This window comes from Filicampus tigris, chromosome 1 (genome assembly GCF_054856515.1).
Source record: "Filicampus tigris isolate MCC_2025a chromosome 1, RoL_Ftig_1.0, whole genome shotgun sequence".
Classification (NCBI taxonomy): Eukaryota; Metazoa; Chordata; class Actinopteri; order Syngnathiformes; family Syngnathidae; genus Filicampus; species Filicampus tigris.
This window is the reverse complement of record NC_141217.1, coordinates 17925916-17947500: the sequence shown is the minus strand read 5'-3', so window position 1 is coordinate 17947500 and position 21585 is coordinate 17925916. Positions and strand designations below refer to the sequence as shown.

General features: G+C 41.4%; 1 protein-coding gene across 1 annotated transcript; it reads left to right on the top strand.

Moving 5' to 3' along the window:
• Window positions 1-4165: 4165 nt before the first annotated feature.
• On the top strand, window positions 4166-13720 carry LOC147153067 (protein Wnt-7a). Its single transcript, XM_086023529.1, has 4 exons — window positions 4166-4486; window positions 4828-5054; window positions 8964-9235; window positions 11745-13720. Exons 1-4 carry the CDS (start codon window positions 4416-4418, stop codon window positions 12225-12227), a joined length of 1053 nt encoding a protein of 350 aa, XP_085879655.1. The 5' UTR covers window positions 4166-4415; the 3' UTR covers window positions 12228-13720.
• Window positions 13721-21585: the final 7865 nt, after the last annotated feature.

Below are 21585 nucleotides of genomic sequence, written 5' to 3'. Positions count from 1 at the left end.
CATGTTTAGGAAAAATCTGGTGATTATTTATTTTATTTTTTGATGGATGTACGTAAAGTTTAACTGCAACTTTTGCTGGTTTGAGAAATTAAATTAACAAACTGGGTGGGATTCAGTCCCCCCCCCCCCAAAAAAAAGAAAAACAAAGAAAAAAGTACAAAATAAACCCTCAATAACCACTAATAGCCAAAGAAGTGTACGTGTGTCTATGTGTGTTGGGGAAAGACCTTTTGTCCTTATTTTGTTTTTATTTTTTTATGAAAGGAATAGTCACTAAATGCTCAGAATACAATAGAGATGAGGTGTTGTATAACAACAGATTTTGCGAGTGAAACTAATAATAAAGTTTGAAAAGTGAGGCTCATATGACATTTTAAGTACACATTTACTACTGTTATGCTGCCCAGTGGCACCATGCTATACATCTATTAGGTCCGCCTTGGTATGGTGCAGGACACTGACAATTCTGTGTTGGTCACCTCGAGACCACCGCACACACTTTTTTCTTCTTCCTCATGTTTTGTGTCTCTCATATTTTAAAAATGTGGTTAATATAAAAATTTGAATTGTATATGTATGTAAAGACTACGGCAAAAAGTGTGAAGATTTGATATCAAATTATAATGTCCTGTAACCAAACCTGTGACATTAATTACAACATATGAAGATCTTATATGATTGTGAGCCAGATAGTTAGTCTTCATTGTTGTAGCTATTTGAGTCACGAAAGGAACCCAGGAATTACACAAATGACACATTGGTGATTTTAGGCTTGTTTTGTGTCAGTATTCGGCATTCTTAATAACACCCACTTTTGAAATAAAGAAGGTGTGATGACGTCGGCACAGGGACAAGGAGAGCCTAATGCTATTGTTTACTTATTTGCTGGGTGTCATTTTCTCATGAAGCTCGAATAATTAAGTGAAAGAAAACAAATGGGATGGACCAAGCAGAGTACTGATAATGTCAATGATTCTGACTTGGAAGATGAAGTGTTTTGGTAGGAGTTTGGATGGAAATGGCCTACTTGAATAAGAATCCACGGCTGCCTCACTCTGCAGCCCGAATTGTGATGCTGCCTAAATTCCTTCAACTCCTCAGGATCGACTATCGTTGAAAACCTCCTTGCGCAGACATCATCGTCTCAGTACCAGGGCCAAGGACCTAACCGCTGTGGCGCTCTGTGGCAGCCCCGTGGCAGCCCCGTGGCAGCCCCGTGGCAGCCCCGTGGCAGCCCCGTGGCAGCCCCGTGGCAGCCCCGTGGCAGCCCCGTGGCAGTGAGCTTCTAGCTGCTTATGCAGCCGAAGCTAGCGGAACAAACACTAGCTTCTTTCTGGCTGCGGCTACGTGTTGCAGACAGCAGTGAGCTTGTGCTAACGCAGCCAAAACTATCAGCATCTTACTTCTTGTCCTGGCTTTTTTTTTTTCTTTTCTTTTTTTGACGCAAAAGAGTCTCTGAGTGTCTTTAAGACCTAAAGTAAATCTTATATTTTGTTATTAAAGAAAAACAGGCCTGTGTGACTGTAATTATTTTGATGGCGGGATTACAAACTTCCTGTTGAATTTAGCTGGGAATTGTCAATGTATGAAATGTAAGACTTATCAACTAATTTATTTTGTATTTCTCGAATAGCCCTTTTTGCTGTCATGCAGCTGCACTTTTATGCTTACTGAAGTTATTCTTAGATTTTTATGCCTGGTGGTGCAATGGCACCTTGAGTTGTTTACTGGAGCCACGTTTTATTTTGTGGATTGTATTGAGAAGATGATGATATTCCTGTCATTGGAATGTAAAGGCGTCTTAAGTTATTTTATTCAAATTTTATTTTTAGTATTTATTTGTATCGGGATTTTGTTTGGTAAAAATGTATTTATGTGTTGTTATTTATGGTGGTCATGTATGTCATTTATTTATTTATTTTCCTGTTTGTATAGGGTCTGGGGAAAGAGTGGGAATGGATGGCAATAAAACAAGGCAATTCTCATCACTGTCATGGTCTGTTCCTGGCTTACTTATTCCTTACTGTTTTGGCTTTTTACTGTTCTCTATTCGCATGTGCAATGTCGGGCCCTTTGACCTCAGAACCCATGTGTAATACAGCCCAGCTACGCCACTGATAAGTAGCGATGTCCACATAATGCTTGGTGCCGACTGAGTGTAGTTTTAGGGCATTATAAACAGAGCTCGACATTCCGCCTATGTGACGAAACGGTCCGCCTAACCACTTATGACGGACGCCCATTTTGTAGACGAAAAACGATAGATGGAAAACTTAAAAAAATACATGGACCAAGCATATAAGCCCATTTGTTTCTGCCTATGACACTGTCTATTTTCAAGATTTAAAAAAGGGGGAGTGGGGATTGGGGGGGTGGGGCGGCGGAAGCTCATGTTCGTATTGTAGAGGAAAAAGAGGCACGACAAGAGTAGTTAGTTATTTACGGATTTCTCCAAAACAAATTGTAACTCCAAGGTAGCCTCATTTTCCTGATCAAAAAATACATAAAGAGAGTTTTTCAGTGGAAAAATGGGCCATCCTAGCCGCATAGTCCCTTTAAAATAACAATGTTGTACTCAAGTAAAAGTCTGACCAAAACCTACTGCTGCAGTGGAGAATGAAAGCCAGAGAAAGATCTTTTTCAAACGCTGCGTTGGTTCCATTATTGATGAAATGAAGGCTCATACAGTCATGTGCTGCAGAAGAGAAATCTAACAGATGCTCTTCTCTTCTGTGTTACACGTGGAAAAACAAGAGATCCTTGAATTACAGTCAGTGTTGATTTTTACATTTTAGGTGGGGGCAAATGCAAGGCGACCAAGGTGCTGTGGTGAAAAAAGAGCTTGTTACTTTCTCTCAACAGAGATCCAATTGGTAAATCGATGTGTATGAATAAGCCTGACTTGACATATGTTTGTCTTTATCTGACTTTGCTCCTGATTTATCTCCCTATCTTTATTTCTCTGCTCTACATGGTGAGCCTAATTGGTGTACATTTGTTTTGTTCTATTGGGCTTGTTAACACAGATGATGGCGCCTTGCTAATTCTGTTTTGTACATTAACGGTGGAAAATCAACGTTGGAAGAGAACAAACCCAGAGACGCCACAACAAGGCAGGCAATCCAGGCAATTGCCTCGGGCCCCAAGCTGAAGGGGGCCTTGAAAGATTGCTGCCATTGGCCTATATCAATAGGACTGCTTCACACTTCAAAAACAATGACAAGAATCCCCCACATATGGGTCCTTACTAGATGCTGCCTGCTGGTGGCTAACAGGGGGCAGTGAGAGGCAGATGATTGGTCAACATCAACTACACAACTGAAAAGTTCCATTGACACTGCAAGGACACATCCAAAGCTAGTATAGTTGCAGTAAACCATGAAGTCAGCACAAACCAGTGATTTTCCAACTGTGGTTTGTGTACCACTATAGTGGTATGCAGGCTACCTGAATAGTGGGTTGTGAAAACATCACTAAATTAAACTGCTCCGGGTTAAACTTTTTGTTTTAATCCAACGCAGTACATTTGTCGGCCGGCTCAGTTATTTAAGTAAAATACAATTGCATTTAATTTCTCATAACTGTTTGCTTTCAAACATTTAGGTAGAAATGTTATTTAACGTTTACGTGCCCGACATCTTAATTGAATCGTTATTTGATTAAAATTTTTATTTTCCTATGCATTGTTGATTTTCAAATTGTACATAATATTACAGTGTCCTACAATAGCATAACAATAACATACAATGAGCACTTGAGCTGACTCATTTACTTCAGGCTATACTGTATTAAATGTTGGTCATTCTAGGTTTTTTTTGATTGGAGCAACATGCTATGGAGATTTCATTTTTTTTAAATTTAGAACAATTTAAAAATTTTAAACGTGTTGTTATCAGGCCCTGGAACATGAATCCGACACCTGAACGTCCTGTTTTTTTAGAGAGAGAGAGAGAGAGAGGGTGAGAGAGAGAGAGAGAGAGAGAGAGAGAGAGAGAGAGAGAGAGAGAGAGAGAGAGAGAGAGAGAGAGAGAGAGAGAGAGAAGAGAGAGAGAAAGAGATTCTTCGGTGGGGCCCCAAGCAAGTCTCCCGCGGCCACGCCCACGTAGATGAGCTCGATATAAAGCCGAGTCGTGCTGGTAGCTCAAGAACTGTGAGAAATAGACTATCGCACTTGTTCCCCACCTGAGGCTTACCTGTTATGACATCATCATCGCAATGACAACAGGGCCCGGCGACAAGGGGGCCACCTAAAGGGACTTTGGCTCCGCTTGGCAAATTATTTATTTATTTATTTTTAAATGTTTTCCCCGCTTGTGGACTTCCCTTTGGAGTTACCTGTGCTGTGATCGATCGGAGACTAAGCGAATCGAGTTCCTCCTCAGCTCCAGCAGTCATTGCATGACAGTGAGGCCGCGATGAGTCGGAGAACTCGGCGCTGGATTTTAAGAGTTTTACTTTGTCTGGGAATTGTTTACCTGAAAATTGGGTGAGCTGCGCTTGTTTTGATATACGCGCCACGATGTAGTCGCTTAATTAATACCCGAGTGTACGCTCTCCAAAGCACTACTTTGTGTCATTGATTTGCAATTAACCACAATCAAGACATGTTTACACTATTTAGAAGTAATGACAATCCTGCCACCTGTTAAAGTCGTCAGCATCCTAAATTCCTAGTATTTGAAAGTAGTAGTGTCCTACAATTTTTGCGCTTGTTGAATATGCTCTGGTTTTGTGTAAATTACGAAACCTTTTGGACGTGGAATTGCACCTGCCTCTTAACTTTCTTCAAGGTAGAACTTGCAGTCAACATTTTTTCCCCCTTCACAGGGGCTTCTCGTCGGTGGTGGCCCTTGGAGCGAGCATAATCTGTAACAAAATCCCCGGTTTGGCCCCGAGACAGCGGATTATTTGCCAGAGTCGCCCCGATGCCATTATCGTCATCGGAGAGGGCGCGCAAATGGGCATCAACGAATGTCAGTTCCAGTTCAAAAACGGCCGCTGGAACTGCTCGGCCCTGGGAGAGAGGACCGTCTTCGGAAAAGAGTTGAAAGTGGGTATGTTGCTATCTGTTCATGTTTGTTAACAATTAGAAAATAGAATCCGTTTCCTCGGTGCGCAATTGTGCGCGCCCTAGCGTGAAAGTTATTTGCCTGTTGTGTGTTTGCATGCACATTGCAAGTCTGTACGACTTGAGCTGTATAAACAAATTCTGGTGGTCATAACATCGTTCAGTGAAAGTGAAGAATTGTATAACCAGTTGAAGCAAACTCCCCGATAATGCAAATAGTAGCTGGTGCACTTAATCACTGCAAGAAAAAAAAATCGAAACATTCATGTCAATTTGTCTGTAATCTTGCTGCAAATACAGTTATTCTTGTTATCTAATGATGTATGTTTAATTCTCTCAATTGTGAAAATAGTATGACAGTGCAATTTATATTTTAGGGCACAAGATAACTGCTTGCTTATGGGAAGTTAATGTATTATATATATGTAGCCATAGATATAGTTATGTAGGTAGATATACCGAGCATGTATAAAAGGAATCTGGATCCAAGACTGTAACAAAGCTTTTGTGAATAGTCGCAGCCTTTCTTTTCATCCCAGGCAGAGTCTCATGAGACACAGTTTCACAGTGGTCTTTATCCCGTCTGCTGATGGGTGCTGCAGCTCCCACTGTAAGGGACGTAGATGTTACCACGGGTATAAATTACAATGAGGAAAGTACCATATTGGAGAAACTTGTTGGCTCCGATGGAGATGGATGTGTCTGACACAGATTGGATAATTGCTGTTGTTTGTGGACCATGGACGTTTGTAGCCTATTTTATGGGTTGGTCAAGCACCCCTAAAATGGATCCCAGACCCACTAAAAATGAAGAAAATATTTGTTTAATTTTGTGCCCTTTTCTTTAAACAAGCTACAGAAGTACTTTGGTGAAACACAATATTTTAACAAAAAAATTGCAGCAACCCCCTAAACACTTCCACCTTAAAAATGGTTTGTTCCACCCGATCAATCCCACCCGATCTTCTCAATTGATTTGTACAAATGAATATGGTGCCTTCAAAGGATATACTGAAAGTACAGTCCTGGTATAAGTAGTAAATATCTGTCTTAAACCTGGTTTATGTGGAACCTTTCATACCTTCTACCACTCAGTACCTTCAACACTCTATTATCCTTACCAGTCCTCATTGTTTCTGAATTTAATTTCAGATCACTGTTTATGTTGTTAGGTAGTATTTAGCTGACATTTTTTTTTGTTTTATTTTGGGGTTTTTTTCGCTAGGAAAGGTTTTCGGCAGTCCTCACTGTTGCTCAATCTAATTTCAGCTCACAGTTTATGTTGTAAGGTAGGAGTTGGATGACATTTTTCTTTTGTTAGCTAGGAAAGGTTTTGGATTATCAGAGACAGCACCACTTTCATCTGTTTGAATTGGATCGAGAGAAGCTAGCTGGTATGTCCTGTTAAATATTAAAGCCAATGTGCTACTTAAAAGCTAACTGATTCAATGCCCATCCTCAAAAAGTCTTAATGCTTCTCTTTCATAAATGTGGGAATGAAATTGTAATTGAAATTAAAATGTATGAAATGGTTAAATTGTTCTTGCCTGTCTGGGAGATCAGCCCCCCTAAAACTCTGACCCTAGAATCCTTCCTGGTGTAGACTATATCAGACAACAAAACCAGGTATAATTATTGACTAATTTATCGTAGCTCAAGATTCTTACAGTTATTGGTGTCACTAGAAATTTAACATAAAATAATAGTGTTATTGAAATAAAACAAAAACTCCAAATCCATTTTTATACAATGCTTCGTAGCTTGCACCAGCTGCATAACACCATCTTGCCCGCTGCCGGTGAAAAGAAAAGCTAATCCTGGTCATGCTGTCAGTTGCCTTTGACAAGCTGTCCTTTTATGAATGAGTTGTTTTGGCCCATCAAGAGTGTCGGTGTTGGTGTGAAAGCCTGCAGCACATCCACGGCTTGGACAGGCATAGCAAATAGATTGGTTTCACCGATCAGATTAGCCCAGAAGCCAAGTGGTCGCAAATGGATGCCATTGTTGGCGCAAAGCCGAGCAGGGCTGTGTGGCTTGCAATTGTTCTCTTAAGGAGTGTGGGTAGTGCAAGGTGCATCCCTTTGCTACGATTGGCCCCTAAGGCTGAAGAATACGCTTATTGAGGAGAGGCCCAAGTGCAAAGAAAAGGGACATTTTCACTGCTACATTTCAGTTTACCCTTCTAAATATCTTACATCACTCAGTACAGTCTTATGAAGTGCTCCTATATGGTTTCTTTTGGAAGAGCCAGGCACAACAATTGCAGAGAAAAATGAACTGCACTGCACTCAGATGTGACTGAGTGCACCGACACACCTTGTTTTTTGGCCCGGAGCCCATTCAGTCTGTAAAAATGTCAACATAATTTATGCCTCGATATGAGGGTTTTTTTTTTCCTTTCTATCTTTCTTTCAAAGATAGAAAGGTGGCACACAGCCAAGACATGCCAGCTGTATGTGGCGCTTCTGGTGAGCTCGGTGGCAGGAGGACACAAAGAAAGTGATGATGTGAATAAACAGTAACAAAAGGAGCTTTTTTATACACATATTGATGGATATAATCTTCTACTTCCGGGAAGCATTTTAGACATTCGAACTCATATTTTTTATTTCCCCTTGAAGGATTTCTTAAATAAGGCTCCGTCTCTTTGCAGCGTTTCTTATTTCATCCAAAATCTATTTGTCACACTCTGTCAGATTAACCTTTAGTTAATTGTCAATATTCCCCTATGTGTAAATGATTTGTTCAACTAGACGTGGCGGCGATAACGCCAGGATGGAGATGTTCATGTCGTATGAGTTTACACAGAATGTGTCATTTCTGAATGGATCAATAGCTGTTCCCTTCCTGACAGCCCTCTTATTCATGCTGCTTTGTTGACTAAACTGCCAGCGGCCATTTTGGTTCACGGGCAGGACAGTTTCCAGGTCAGATTTCAAAACACGGTAGCCCTTCAGTAATATGTCACTGAGACCATGATGTCAGACCACATACTGTTAATTGATAATCTCGTATCATTATTTTAAAACTAACAATGTATACATTTGACATTGAATAGAAATTGTAATAATGTTGGAATAATTAGAATAGTAGCTGTTTCATTGTCATCTGCCTTAGTGGTTCATGATATCATTGGTACAAACACTGATGTGCACTAAAATGTTGATTTCATGACATTTTATGTTATGTTCATCTGAATTGAATTCATTGGTTAAAATCCCAAAATACAAACACAAAATCTAGTTTACTTGAGCATGTACATTTATTGGACTGAATTTTGTCCCTTCCATTTCTTTCAGCTCAAAGTTGACTGGACGCTGGAGTCAAGTAAAAAAAAACCCACTAGTCTAAATAAATTAATGTTGCGTTTGTAGGATATGAGTTAAGCAGCAAAATCCACCCGTTTTTAGTCATCTCATTTTGTAACTTATATCGACTGAAAATGACATCACAGTGCCTAAGGGCTAAGGTAACGACCAACCTGTTTTCTGAAGCTGAGCCGTGATTGGTTGTTACCTGAGCCCTCAGTAACTGTGATGTCATTTTCAGTCGACAGCAAGTGGCAAAATGGCCGCCCCCTGAGACAGATAAAAGATGGTGGATTACGCTGCTTAATTCATATTCCCCAAACGCAATATTAATCAGAATTCCGTGTTTAGACTAGTGGGGACACAGAACATATTATTGCAAATATATTTTTTACTTGACTACTTTAAAACATATTGTCTAGCCAAGTCAAGCTGTTTAATAAGTAAATACAACATAATATATGTTGTAGTTTCTCCAAATTCAAAAGTAAATTACGTTTCAGAGCTTTAAGGGGAGGACTACAGGAGCAAAATAAAAACCAAAACACATTCCTTACTCCGATGCCTTTTCTTCTGTGCTTTTTAAGGCAGTAAAGAAGCGGCCTTTACGTACGCCATCATCGCAGCCGGGGTGGCCCACGCCATCACCGCCGCCTGTACGCAGGGTAACCTGAGTGACTGCAGCTGTGACAAAGAGAAGCAGGGTTTCTACAGCAGGGACCAAGGATGGAAGTGGGGAGGCTGCTCTGCGGACATCAGCTACGGCCTCGGCTTTTCCAAAGTGTTTATTGATGCCCGGGAGGTCAAACAGAACGCAAGGACGCTCATGAACCTCCATAATAATGAGGTGGGACGCAAGGTAAGCTGCAGCCATCTCCAAAGTCGTTGCTCTTTTTTGTGGGTCAAAAGCGGGGTCCTGATAACCGCAGTGACCTGTAAACCTCTGCCAAGTAGTGGCGGAGGCGAGCGTTGCCAAGGATCTGCCCAGCTCGAACAAGCAGTGGAATGAAGGTGGCTTTTAGGGAAAAGAACTGTCCAAGTGGGAAGGATTGATTACAACCCAGATGACTGCACAGAAAACACATGGGCACTGTCTAAAAAGACATTACCCCTGTCCCTTGTGTGCTTCACCACTTGGGCATTATACAATTACCTTCATTTCCAATGCCCCTCTAATATAATACGATAAATCAGTCGCTTTCGTGCTTGTTTGTGCACGACAGGACCGCAGTGATGAGTGTTATTCAACGGCCTCTTTCAATTCACTTTCAATCATTGGGTGTAATTTGATTCACTGCCGTCGGTTCATTCTTATTGGGAGACATGACTAAAATAATGATACACTTACATTTCCTGGAAGAAACGAACAGAATTTGCAGCAAAAGAGCACGGAGACACACAACAATTGTGCGGCAGGATACAAAGAGGACAAACATAGCGTTCTCCTGCTCTTTTCAGCACAGGGTGACAATGAGACTCCATTCGCTCTAAGAGGTTAAAGACCAAGTGGAGTGACGTGCCAAACAGCTAAAGAGGACCCGGTGAAGAATAAAAAGTAGCTCTGGCCAAGTTAACTCATATCCACTCTTCCTTTCCCTGTGCCAGAAAAGCCCGATTCACACAGCCGACACGTCCATCGCCTCGCAGCCTGAAAGACCTCGCAAACAATCGCCCTGAACGGATCATTTTCTATGTGCGCGTCAGGGCCGTGAATCCAAATTGGCTTTTCTGGACAGCAAATTTGTCTTCCAGGAAACGTTGAGCAAGCTTTTTTGTTCTTTTTGCTAATAAAGGGGCTCTCTGTTTTGATAGCGATCCCCCCTCCTTTATTTATGCTAATCTAAGGCCGTGACGCTGAGCAGGAGCTCCCCTGGTCCAATCCTCCAGACAAAGGCTGTCACAAGGGTTGGTCGCACAACAACTGATGGATTAGGGCCGTTGAAGCAAGCAACTTTATGAAGTAATCTGAGTTATAATGTGAGGGAACACTTGGACACAAACAAGTTTAAGATGCCATTTTAAACACGAAGCTCCCGACGTTAGACGAGGAAACTCACCTTGTTAAGACAATTCTCGTTCCAGCCAATAGCGCTCCTCATTGTCATCAGGCCGGGCTTTAGCAGTAATCCCAGTCACTCTACGCCTCCAATGCTCACTCTTGACATTTGTGTGTTGTGTGGTGACTGCACACACAGGGGCTGACATCTGATACTTTATTTTGGCTTCTGTGTGTACGCTATAACGCAGCAATGTAATGGGCTTCCCTCTAATCCCCAACTGCAGGCTGCTCTCTTGTCATGTTGTCACTGAGCTGCACATGATAGCAGTGGGAAAATGATTACAAATTGTTACTACATTTTTTAGATAAGAGATGCAAGGAAACTTTTTCAGATTAATTGTTTGTGCTGATTTCAAATCTGCTCTTGTTTTCTTCTCTAGCATCAGGTCTTAATACTACTACTACTACTACTACTACTACTACTACTACTACTACTACTAATAATAATAATAATAATAATAATAATTATAATATATAACAATGCAGTACATACTTTTTTTTTTTCAACTCAAACATGTTTTTTCAAGAACACATTCTATGCAGGCCCACTAGGTGAAACAAGGCATTCTGATAAACGTCGCATTTGTGAAATAAGAGTTTATCCACCTGTTTTTAGCCATCTCTGGGGCGGCCATTTTGTCACTTCTGTCTACTAAAAATGACATCACAGTTGCTCAGGGCTCAGGTAACGACCAATCACAGCTCACCTGTTTTCTGAAACTGAGCCATGATTGGTCGTTACCTGAGCACTGAGCGTCTGTGATGTCAATTTCAGTAGACAGAAGTGACAAAATGGCCGCCGCCTGAGATGACTAAAAACGAGTGGATTTTGCTGCTTAATTCATATTTCATAATAATCATATTGCCTTGTTTCAACTAGTGGGCCTGCATAGAACATATTCTTGAAAAAAAATATGTTTGGGTTGACTTTCGCTTTAAACAAGCTAGAGAAGTGTTAAAACCATACAGTACTTGATAGAAACGTAATCTAAACTTTACCAACAAAAATATAGTGCCCACCCCTTTTACCTCAAAAATAGTTTGATCCTCCCGATCGCTCCCACCTCTTCTCCCTGAGCCAAGCCTTCAGTCTTCAGGCACATGGAGAAGTTTAAGCTTGCAACAATGATATGTTAAAAATTACTTAATTTCTAGTACTCAATATCAACACACTTTTATAATTATGAGGCCCATTTTCTTCTGCATTTACCCAACGGCCACTGTTTACTGTTGGATAGGAGTTAGCTGACATTTTCAGACGTATTATGGGGGTATTGTCTTGGTTGCTAAGCAGTTTTTGTGTTTCTAGGTCCTGGAGAAGAACATGCGACTGGAATGCAAGTGTCATGGCGTGTCGGGCTCCTGCACCACCAAAACCTGCTGGACTACACTTCCCAAGTTCCGCGAGCTTGGCTACATTCTCAAAGAGAAATATGCCCATGCGGTGCACGTGGAACCGGTCAAAGCCAGCCGCAACAAGCGCCCTAAATTCCTGAAGATCAAGAAGCCATATTCTTACCGGAAGCCCATGGATACAGACTTGGTGTACATAGACAAGTCACCCAACTACTGCGAGGCGGACACGTTGACGGGCAGCTTGGGGACACAAGGGCGGGTGTGCAACAAGACTATGATGCAGCACATCAGCGGCTGTGACTTGATGTGCTGCGGCCGCGGCTACAACACGCATCAGTACTCCAGAGTGTGGCAGTGCAACTGCAAGTTCTTGTGGTGCTGCTACGTGAAGTGCAACACGTGCAGTGAGAGGACAGAGGTGTACACGTGCAAATGAGAATATTTATTGGACGGTGCTAGCGTGCATGCGGTATTGAATGCGTGTGTCTTTTTGTTTCGGCGGACATATTGGATCCTCTCGCTGCACGAGGAGATGCCACTGGGCTGTGGACTTTCGGTCGGTAGGGATGCGGTGCGGCAAAACATTGTCAAGGGAAAAACTGCACATTGAAGCACAAAGACTTGAAGCTACACGGACACTTACTGTAGTGGCGACAAGAAATGGAATACGGCGCGCGTGATGGCTGAGCCGTGCACACTGCTGTCTTTCACGCATGGAATAACTCAGCCATGTGGAATATTTAACATACTGTGTTTTATAGAATGGAGATAATTGATATTAATTTATTGGATAAGAACTACTGATTTGTCCATTATGGGTCACAAATAACTAAATGTTGGGAGGGCTTAGTTTATTAAAGGGACCAGAAACTGTTAACACACTGGATTTGAGTCCACCAGGAATCAGTCAGTCATATTAACGTTGACCCACTTGTGTCTTCCCTCTGTTTGCTGCTAGTCCCGAGAATACCATTTTTTTTTTTTTTTAGGTCGGAGCTTCAAAAACACAGGCACATTTTCCACTTTTGGTAAATATTGGTTCATAGAGTATATTTTGTAAAAGCCTATTTTTGTATGGATGTGTTATTTATATCTGTTGCATAATATTCTACATTAAGCTCGGACACTTGTCTGTAAAAAGCTGATCTATGTAAGTTGGCCCCTGTTGTCACTGCCATGGTTGTGTAGTGTGAGTTATAGAAGCTGTTTCTGTCTGTCTGTTGTTTACTGCATTTCATGACTACTACTGATGGAATACAGGAGCAGAATAACACCAACACTGCATGATTTCATTTTTGTTTCCTCTGACAACCACTTTCTCAGTGATGCATTTTACTTTAAAGCAATGTAATAAGCTCACCATAAAATGTTGGCTTCGGGTTAATGTTGGTGGTGTGCTAAATTGAAATGATAAGAATACAGTCATTACTGTCATTACCATTGCTATCCAGCATTTCCCTTTTTATGATCTTTAACAGGGATGGGCAAATGACACCACACTCTTAGTGGCCCCTTGATTAATTAAAAAAAAAGAAAAATTAGGAAGAAAAATTATTTGAATTTTTTAAGATTTACTTGTTCTATACCGTGTCTTATACTTCCATGCTACATTTGAGTATTATTTTTTTTGCAGATTTGGAATGACATGCAGACATACATAATATATAAATAATATAAACATTTTGAGTGAGTCGACGTTTGTGAAAAAACACACAAAATTAGTTATTGCACTTAATGTTAGTTTGCAGTTCAGCAGTTTTGTGCCATCACTGAATGGTAATTTTTATGCACGAAAGCTCTTTGCACTGGAGCGTGGGATCACAGTATGTGGTTATTTTTTTTATTGTTCAAGCCCTTTTCTGTGGAAGGCTGGATCATTTATACATGCATTGAGAAATGTATTGTGAAAAATGAAATATATTACACACATATTTTGTTCATATTTTAAATGACATTTTGCCATACAGCTGATTAGGAAGTGTGTGGTCCTATGTAGCCCCAAATAGAGCTAAAAAAGAAAAAAGAAAAAAAAAGTCTGGCCCCTTCCATCATTTCAGTTGGCCATTTCTGGTCTATAATGTTGGTGCACTAGCCAGGACAGTCTCATATTGTGTTATAGCATCATTACTTAACCTTTGAGTTATGTGCAGTGCTTGTATAAACTATGCAGCACAATATAATCATTGTCTCCCCACCTCAACTTCTTTATCAAGAGCAAAAAAACATCCTGCAGCTTACTTTAACAACAGCATTAGTGATCATCTGTAAATGTCCAATAGTTCAACTTTCATTACAAACATTACCAATTACTCATTAAATAGTGATCAATTGAGCTTTAATCATTAGTTAAGCTTTCAGATGAAAGCAGAAGTTAATTATTAATCCTCGTTCATTCAGATATCACCATGATGATAAATCCTTGTAATCTGCTATGTCTATGTGTACAATGGCGACGGAAGAAATAGATGTTCTGTGAGAGGGGAAAGTTATTCAGTCTTAATTGAGGGCCTATCTTGCAGACTGGGAAGTGGTTGAACATGTTGGAGGAGAAGAAGTGCTTGTGCTATAATAGCAGGGTACCAGTGTAATTGATGAGACTAGTTGGGCCAACTGTCACGGTGATGGCTTGCTCAGTTGGGGGAGTGGGAGCTGTCAGGTGATAGATGACTAGCACATCTGCTTCATTCACTTCTGGGCGACCGGTTGCTACAACAACCTCAGCGGTGCTCAGAAAATGCGGGGCAGTCTCCAAGAGAGGCCGGCCGACACGTCAGGGAAATGTTAACGATGCCGGAGCCCACGGTCGTTACAGATTCCACTCTCATCGGCATGGGAGTGGAACAGAGACGGACTTAAGGTCTTGATGGAAAACCTGCTCCCGGTCATCTTTCGGGACAGATGGATGGAGTATGTAAAGGTTTCACCTTTGTAACATTTCTGAGCAATTTCCTCAGGTTAATTTACAGTATATCATGTGTCTTTGCCAGTGCTAATCTGCCCCGGAGAAAGAAACATGGAAACAATAACGAAGGCTTGTCACTTCTGACAAAAGCCTTTCATGACATTCATACAAAAGGCTCATGTCAGGTTGGGAAGCCACTCAAAAAGCTCAGGTTAAAGGTTTTGTGTGCATCGCATTACTCCATCCAACATGCACACATCTGAATCTTTTGTATGTCCTCACTGTTGCTTGCAGCGTTCAAAATTCATGAATGTGAGCATAAAAAGTGTTTATTACGGAATGGTGTTGTTATAATACCTCCGCTTCAAAAAGATTTTACTCTCATTTGCCGTCAGCACAAGCTACAATGTAAAAGTTACTTTGAGTTCAAAGCACTGCTGTCATTTAAGTAACTACAATAACAGCAATTGTTGTAACTATAGGCTACCTAACTTGGAAATGATTTAACTGGAATGCATGTTTGGTACTACCTCTCATGTGTTAGCAACCTACCAGTGTCAATGCTAACATTACAGTTCCGTGGTGTGTGCAGTTCTCTTGAAAACTGTGCCAAACGTGATAGCTAGTAGGCCTACAGTATGCTAAGTAACTACACATCAGGCAGCTTGTTTAAAGAAACAATTTGTTGTAATCATACTTTTAAATCATCTATTTGATGCTGCGCTTCTTGCTAAGTAGCCCTCAAATTGTGTTAGAAGCACCAATCCAGATCGAGGTATTGGCACTTTTCAGAGTTGCATGCAGTGTGTTTTAAAAATGGTTTCCAAATGTGCTAACCAATTAATCTAACTAACTGCACTTGGGTTAGTGTTTCAACAAATGCACTTTTTGATTAATAATAATATCTCGCCTTTATCTTGAATGTGGTGTTCTGATGTTACAGAGCAATTAGGATTTTTTATTTTAATTCTTCTAATCCTGAATAATCCTCATGGTTTCCACCATCAAATCTTCTATAGTAATCTTACAATAGTCTGCTATAAATAAAAACCTTGCGGTTAGCTACCAATGATCCACCTGCTGTATATTCCAGCTGCACAAAGCAGAAACCACACAAAGGCCACAGTGGCTTGATCCCCACAAAATAGCACCTCCTTTGATATTACATGTCCTGCGCAATCACTGACATGCTAATTATACTGTGAACACTGTTTTTCCCAAAACAGGATCGGGTCCATGCCAAAATGCTCAGGGGTATAATATGCATGTTGCTGTGAGGTTTGGTTGCGTTACCCTTTGGAATTGTGTTTGTCAAAACACGTTCACTTTTGGAAGTGGTCTGCAGAGTTATGTTTGGTTTCACCATGAGCTCCGGCTGGTGGTTAACAACAGAGCTGCTAAAAATTAAAACACACACAGAAGCTGCCCTGACATTATAAGGATGGATCTGTGATCTATTTTAATTGACCGATCATGTGTCAACATCTGCCGACGCTTCAATCAAACAAGCGGAGGGGGGCATTAAAGACAATAATTTGAAGGAGGTGGAGGCGGAGCGAAAAAACTCTGCGCTCACATTTCTTTCTCCACTTGGCTCTCTCTGGCCATAAATCTTGTGACACATGATTATGTCAGTCATACTTTTGTCTTGCCTCTGGTTGAGACATGCACAAGCACCTGAGCACGGCACAGTAAATTGCAGAGCACAAAGTTGTCTTTATGTGATTCCAGAGATACTGTGAGGATCTGCAGGAGCTCATTCATGCACTCTCTTAGCAGCACGGTGTTTGAGGCTCGGAGATGGAAGCCAGAGATAGTAGGCAATCTGCACTCCCAGCAAGAGAGATGCACAAGGCCTTGCAAGGTCTATCTGACTTCCCATGCTCTATCTGATTTCTGCATGTAAACACAGTGGTCAAATAGCTTCAAGGTATTGTCAGTGGCATTAAGGCACCTACAAAGAGCTGTGTGGGAGGATTGTGTAGGAGCTTTTCATAATGATTTGAAGCAACATACCAGCCCTGTTGTGAAGCCTTTGAAAGCTTTGAAAACAAGTGTAACTGTGCATTTAAGAAATGAGATGAGACCTCGGACTGTTTTAAAGGCCCCATTTGATGGTATGTCTTCAAATGATGATGTGTTATACTCTTCTTTTTTATTCATTAAGTGAAGCAAGGTTAAGTGAGTAGGGCCCTCATACCTGCCCCCCCAGCACCCCCCCCCCCCCCTCCACGGGACGTCACCTGAGCTAAGCTTACAGTAATCCTCCAATGTCTCCGGCGTCATGACACGGGATGTTTAGAATAAAAACACCAAACTCACTGCAGACCGCTGCAGATGCTTATAGGCAACATCACTGATCGTCATCAGACGTCGTAACAGACTGCCACCCACATTCCTGTGCTCAATGGCAGTTCCTATTGCCTTCCAGAGAATTAGCGATTCTCTTTATTGTTGGTTGCTCAAAATGGCAGCTTTTATCAAGAGATTCTCTGTAGGTGTAGATTTTTAAAATAAATATTTATAATATAGCAGAACCTCTGAAGTCAAAATGAAAGGGGGTACGCCAGTTGACCTCCACTCTGTTCAAATCCTGAAACATTTTTTTCCCGCTAGTCAATATTGGAAGTAGAAAAAAAATCTGTTCCAAGGTCAAACTTTCACCACCAAAAATCTTTTTCTTTCACTGTGATGCAGGAGACAAGAGTCAACAATGAAAAGGTGCACAAACAAGTCACTGGGAAGTAAACACTCGACGTACGTGTACTTTCCTGATGGTGTCATAGCTTCCAGGCTGCAGTCTTCTGCCTGAGCAGTTCAGAGGGAGTTGCAATGAATTCTCTCCTCTAGCATCTTACAACCTGTCCAGACATGCTCCAAATGTATCATTGCAGAAACCCATGAAACAATTTGAGCTGGTGCTGCCAGTTTAAATAACTAAACCATGTGGTCAGAGCTATTATATCATTAATCTTCTGCCTGTGCTCCACTCATGCCTTGCCAAGATGTGGGAACACCCTCACTTTCAACCCAAAGAGGTAAAGCGATACCTGAAAGTGCTCCTTTTGATATGTATCCCACAATGCTGGTGACCAAAGTGTTTTGAAGTCTGTGCCACAAAACTTTTCAAGCATGTTATCACCCTTTCATTTCCTGACGCTGAATCAAGAGGTAACTACACACAGATCATGTGCGCTCTCCAAGCACCTGGGGATGTAAAAATGGGCTCCTGTATGTGGATGATGAAAACTCTTGTACGCACTGAAGTTTTATATCTCTCAGTGCCTGTAAATAACAATCAGTGTTGGCTGTAAACAAGATGGTCAACAGGTAACATCTTAGCTCATTCCTAAAGTAATTTCCATTGAGCACTCGTTTGCTGCCGATGATTAGGTTCTCATTGGAATTGAAATGAGTGGTCATGTAAAGTGCCCCCCTGAGTCACTGAGGTCATCCGGTGACAGTTGCAGATGAGGCCGTGACAGTGCTAGATGATCCTGCAGTTCAGCACCGGGGCAAAGGTTTGTCTGTAGGGCAGGGGCGCACAGCTGGATGCTCTGCTCTGAGGTCAGCTTCAGTGATGGTAATGAGATAAAGAATGGCACAAAAGGGAAACGGCATAAAGAGAGCAATACAATCGTGAGACGCTCACTTTCACTTTGTCTTTAATGATTTTACAGAGTCTCTACACCTACAGTATGTTGATTTATGATCAGCGTTTGTGCTAATGCCGTCAAGACAGACGAATGACATTGTGGCACACATTCATTAGCATGTGTCTAGTGTTCACCGTGTTAAATCTGAAGAGAAAGTTGAGAAATTATTTGATTTTGGAAGAAGTAAAGTGCATTTCTCCAGGAGAGGCACCAAAGGTAATTGGATTACTGATAGTACAATACACGAATCAACCAGCAAACTTACCTCATCAAACGAAACAATAATCAATATCAGGTTATACACGATTACATAGATGGGCGAAAATCCACCTCCGCTTATGCTTGAGTCTCCTTTTTTTATTTTTTAGCTCCCATTTATCGTTTATCGCCTGTTAAAATGGGCGTCCATCGTAGGCGGATAGACGGACTGGTCCACAGCTGCATGCAAGTGCTGTGCATAAACTAAAAATCAGACATATGAAAGAAAGACGGTGAAAGGAGTAAATTCATAACATAAAAACAGTAAAAGAGGTAAGGTGGGGCGAGACCACTTAAAGATTCACAAACAAGTCAAATAGTTTTGAAATGAACTCTAAAGTGTACAGGTAGCCAGTGAAGGGAGGCCAGAATTCCAGATGAGCAGCAGCATTTTGGCCCAACTGGAGACACTCCATGGAGGACTGGCTGACTCCAAAATAACGTGCATTACAGTAATCCAGCCGAGATGTAACAAAGGTATGGATTCATGTTTCTAGGTGTCATCTCATCTGTCATCTCTGCTGTCATCTAGGCTGTGAAACCTTACCCTCTTACACACAAAGTTCATCAGAAACAAGACCCGAGAGAAATACTGTCTGTCAAGACCATGCAGCTAATTATCTTAACGCGTGGACATGCCAATCCTGATCTTGATGTATTATAGAGTACTAGTAAGTACTCTGATCCAGCCGTTTTTATCCAATTCAGAAGGTGGCCAATTTGCCACTTGCCGTCGACTGAAAACGACATCACAGTGCCTGAGGGCTCAGGTAACGACTTATCACGGCTCATCTGCTTTCTGGGTTTGGTCCTGTTACGTTCACGAGCAGTGCCCTTAGTCACTGTGATGACATTTTCAGTTGACAGCAAGTGGCGAAATGGCCCCCGTGAGATAGATCAAAACAAGCGGATTTATAGAAGAAGTCAACTCAAACATACTTTTTTCAAGAATATGTTCTATGCAAGCCCACTAGTTGAAACAAGACATTCTAATAAATATTGTCTTTGTGGAATATGAATGAATCCACCCGTTTTTAGCCATCTCTGGAGGCGGCCATTTTGTCAGTTCTGTCAACTGAAAATAACATCACAACTACCCAAGCCTGAGGTAACGACCAATCACGGCTGACCTGTTTTCTGAAGCTGAGCCGTGGCTGGTCGTTACCTGAGCCCTGAGCAGTTGTGCTGTCATTTTCAGTCGACAGAAGTGACAAAATGGCGGCCCCCTGAGATGGCTAAAAACGGGTGGATTTTTCCTGCTTAACTCATATTCTACAAACGCAATATTAATCAGAATGCCGTCTTTCAATTAGTGGGCCTACTGGGAACACATTCTTGAAAAAAATACGTTTGGGTTGATTTCCCTCTTTAATTTATATTCCACAAATGCAATATTAATCAGAATGCCATGTTTAGAGGATATAGAACATATTATTGTAAAAACTATTTTTGACTTGACTTCTCCTTTTAATGTATTGTATATTGTGTTGGTCATGTTAAAACCATTCAATGTTGTTGAACTAAAACAGGAAAAAGTAATACTTCATTTCAAATAGCCTACCAAGGGCAGCACATTTGGCTCACAATTCTCACGTTTGTGGTCCGAATCTTTGCTCCAGCCCTCATGTGTGCAGTTTTGCAGGTTCCCCGTGCTTGCATGGGGTTTCTCCATCTACTTCCTCCTCCATTCCAAAAACATTGTGAGTGTGAATGGCAGTTTTGGTGAAAGTAACTCAAGAGTGACACAAAAGTAGTTCACACGAGAAGACGGAAGGATGTCAAAACAGCATCGGGTGACTTGACGCTGCAAAAGAAGGCCGTCTCCACCTACAGTTAGCAAGTGGTACTAATAAGAGTCCATCTTGTAGATTTCAACACTGGACATTAAAGAATATTATTTCTCCTGAATACGACTTTTTTGATGGACTTGCCCTGCTGATTGAGAAATAAAAAGGGGAAACTGTGAAAATGCGACAGGGTTGTCAGTAGCCTAATGACAGGTTTATCTTGAAGGGAGACAGAGACAAGCATTACCTCAGAGCCTCAGCAGACTTGCTGTACACCCCAAAGACAGTGTCAGATCACCAAGTCTGTGCTGATTTGTCCTCAGGGAAATTCCTTTGTACTAATGTCCCTCTCAGAACAGAATGTAGTTGTCAGTGTTGGGTCATACCGTCATCAGTAATGGAAAGAATTCTACACAGTATGTGCATATAAATAAAGGCAATATGTTAAGAAAGAAAGATAATCAACATACACACATGTGCTCACGGGTACCAGTGAGCTCTACTGTACATTATAGAAAAGACTCGCCCCTCCTTAGAAAGGCTTTCTCAGAGCCAGTCAGGCAGGTTTTCTGTATTTACGGGAAAATTGGCTTCAGTCGCTCAGGGGTCTTAGCCACATGCGAGACACAAAAATTATGTGTGCGTGCGTGTGTTTGTGTCTGTGTAAATATAGAAGGAGACAATCAGATGAGTCTACATTGGAAAATTGTTAACAATCAACAATTATTTTTCAGTGTCAACATTTTGAATGCGAACAGGTGTCCTGCTTCATCCAAGGTGTCTTCGCCATTAGCCATCTTTGCGGCGCGTTGTACAAGTCTTTCATGATTAGTTTTAAATTGTGCGGGATTTCACCCTAAATCCTTGCGATCAATCAAAGGCTTTCAAAAACAAGCCCCGGGCGACACGCTCAGGAAAAACCCTGCTGTTTCCACGTTAGGGAGCAGATGTTCTATAGGCCCATCCTTCTCTCTGAGAATGCATCCAAGTTTTGTCAACAACATCAAGAGTTTGTCCCGCACATTCAACAAGCTAATTGAATACCTCGATATCCGCCAAATTGGCTAATCGGGGCATGAGCTGATGCTGTCGGCGCTTTCATAGACTTGAGTGATAGCGCGATCTGTCGAGATCCTAGAGGCCTGCCAGATGCGACTGTATCAACACCTCTTTTATCACCTGAAGAGAGTC

Excerpts from the sequence above, each read along its gene's own strand:
- LOC147153067 (XM_086023529.1), top strand. The coding sequence starts at position 4,416 with ATGAGTCGGAGAACTCGGCGCTGGATTTTAAGAGTTTTACTTTGTCTG. Across the intron at positions 4,487-4,827 it reads ATTGTTTACCTGAAAATTGG|GGGCTTCTCGTCGGTGGTGG; the intron begins GTGAGCTGCGCT and ends CCCCCTTCACAG. Across the intron at positions 5,055-8,963 it reads CGGAAAAGAGTTGAAAGTGG|GCAGTAAAGAAGCGGCCTTT; the intron begins GTATGTTGCTAT and ends GTGCTTTTTAAG.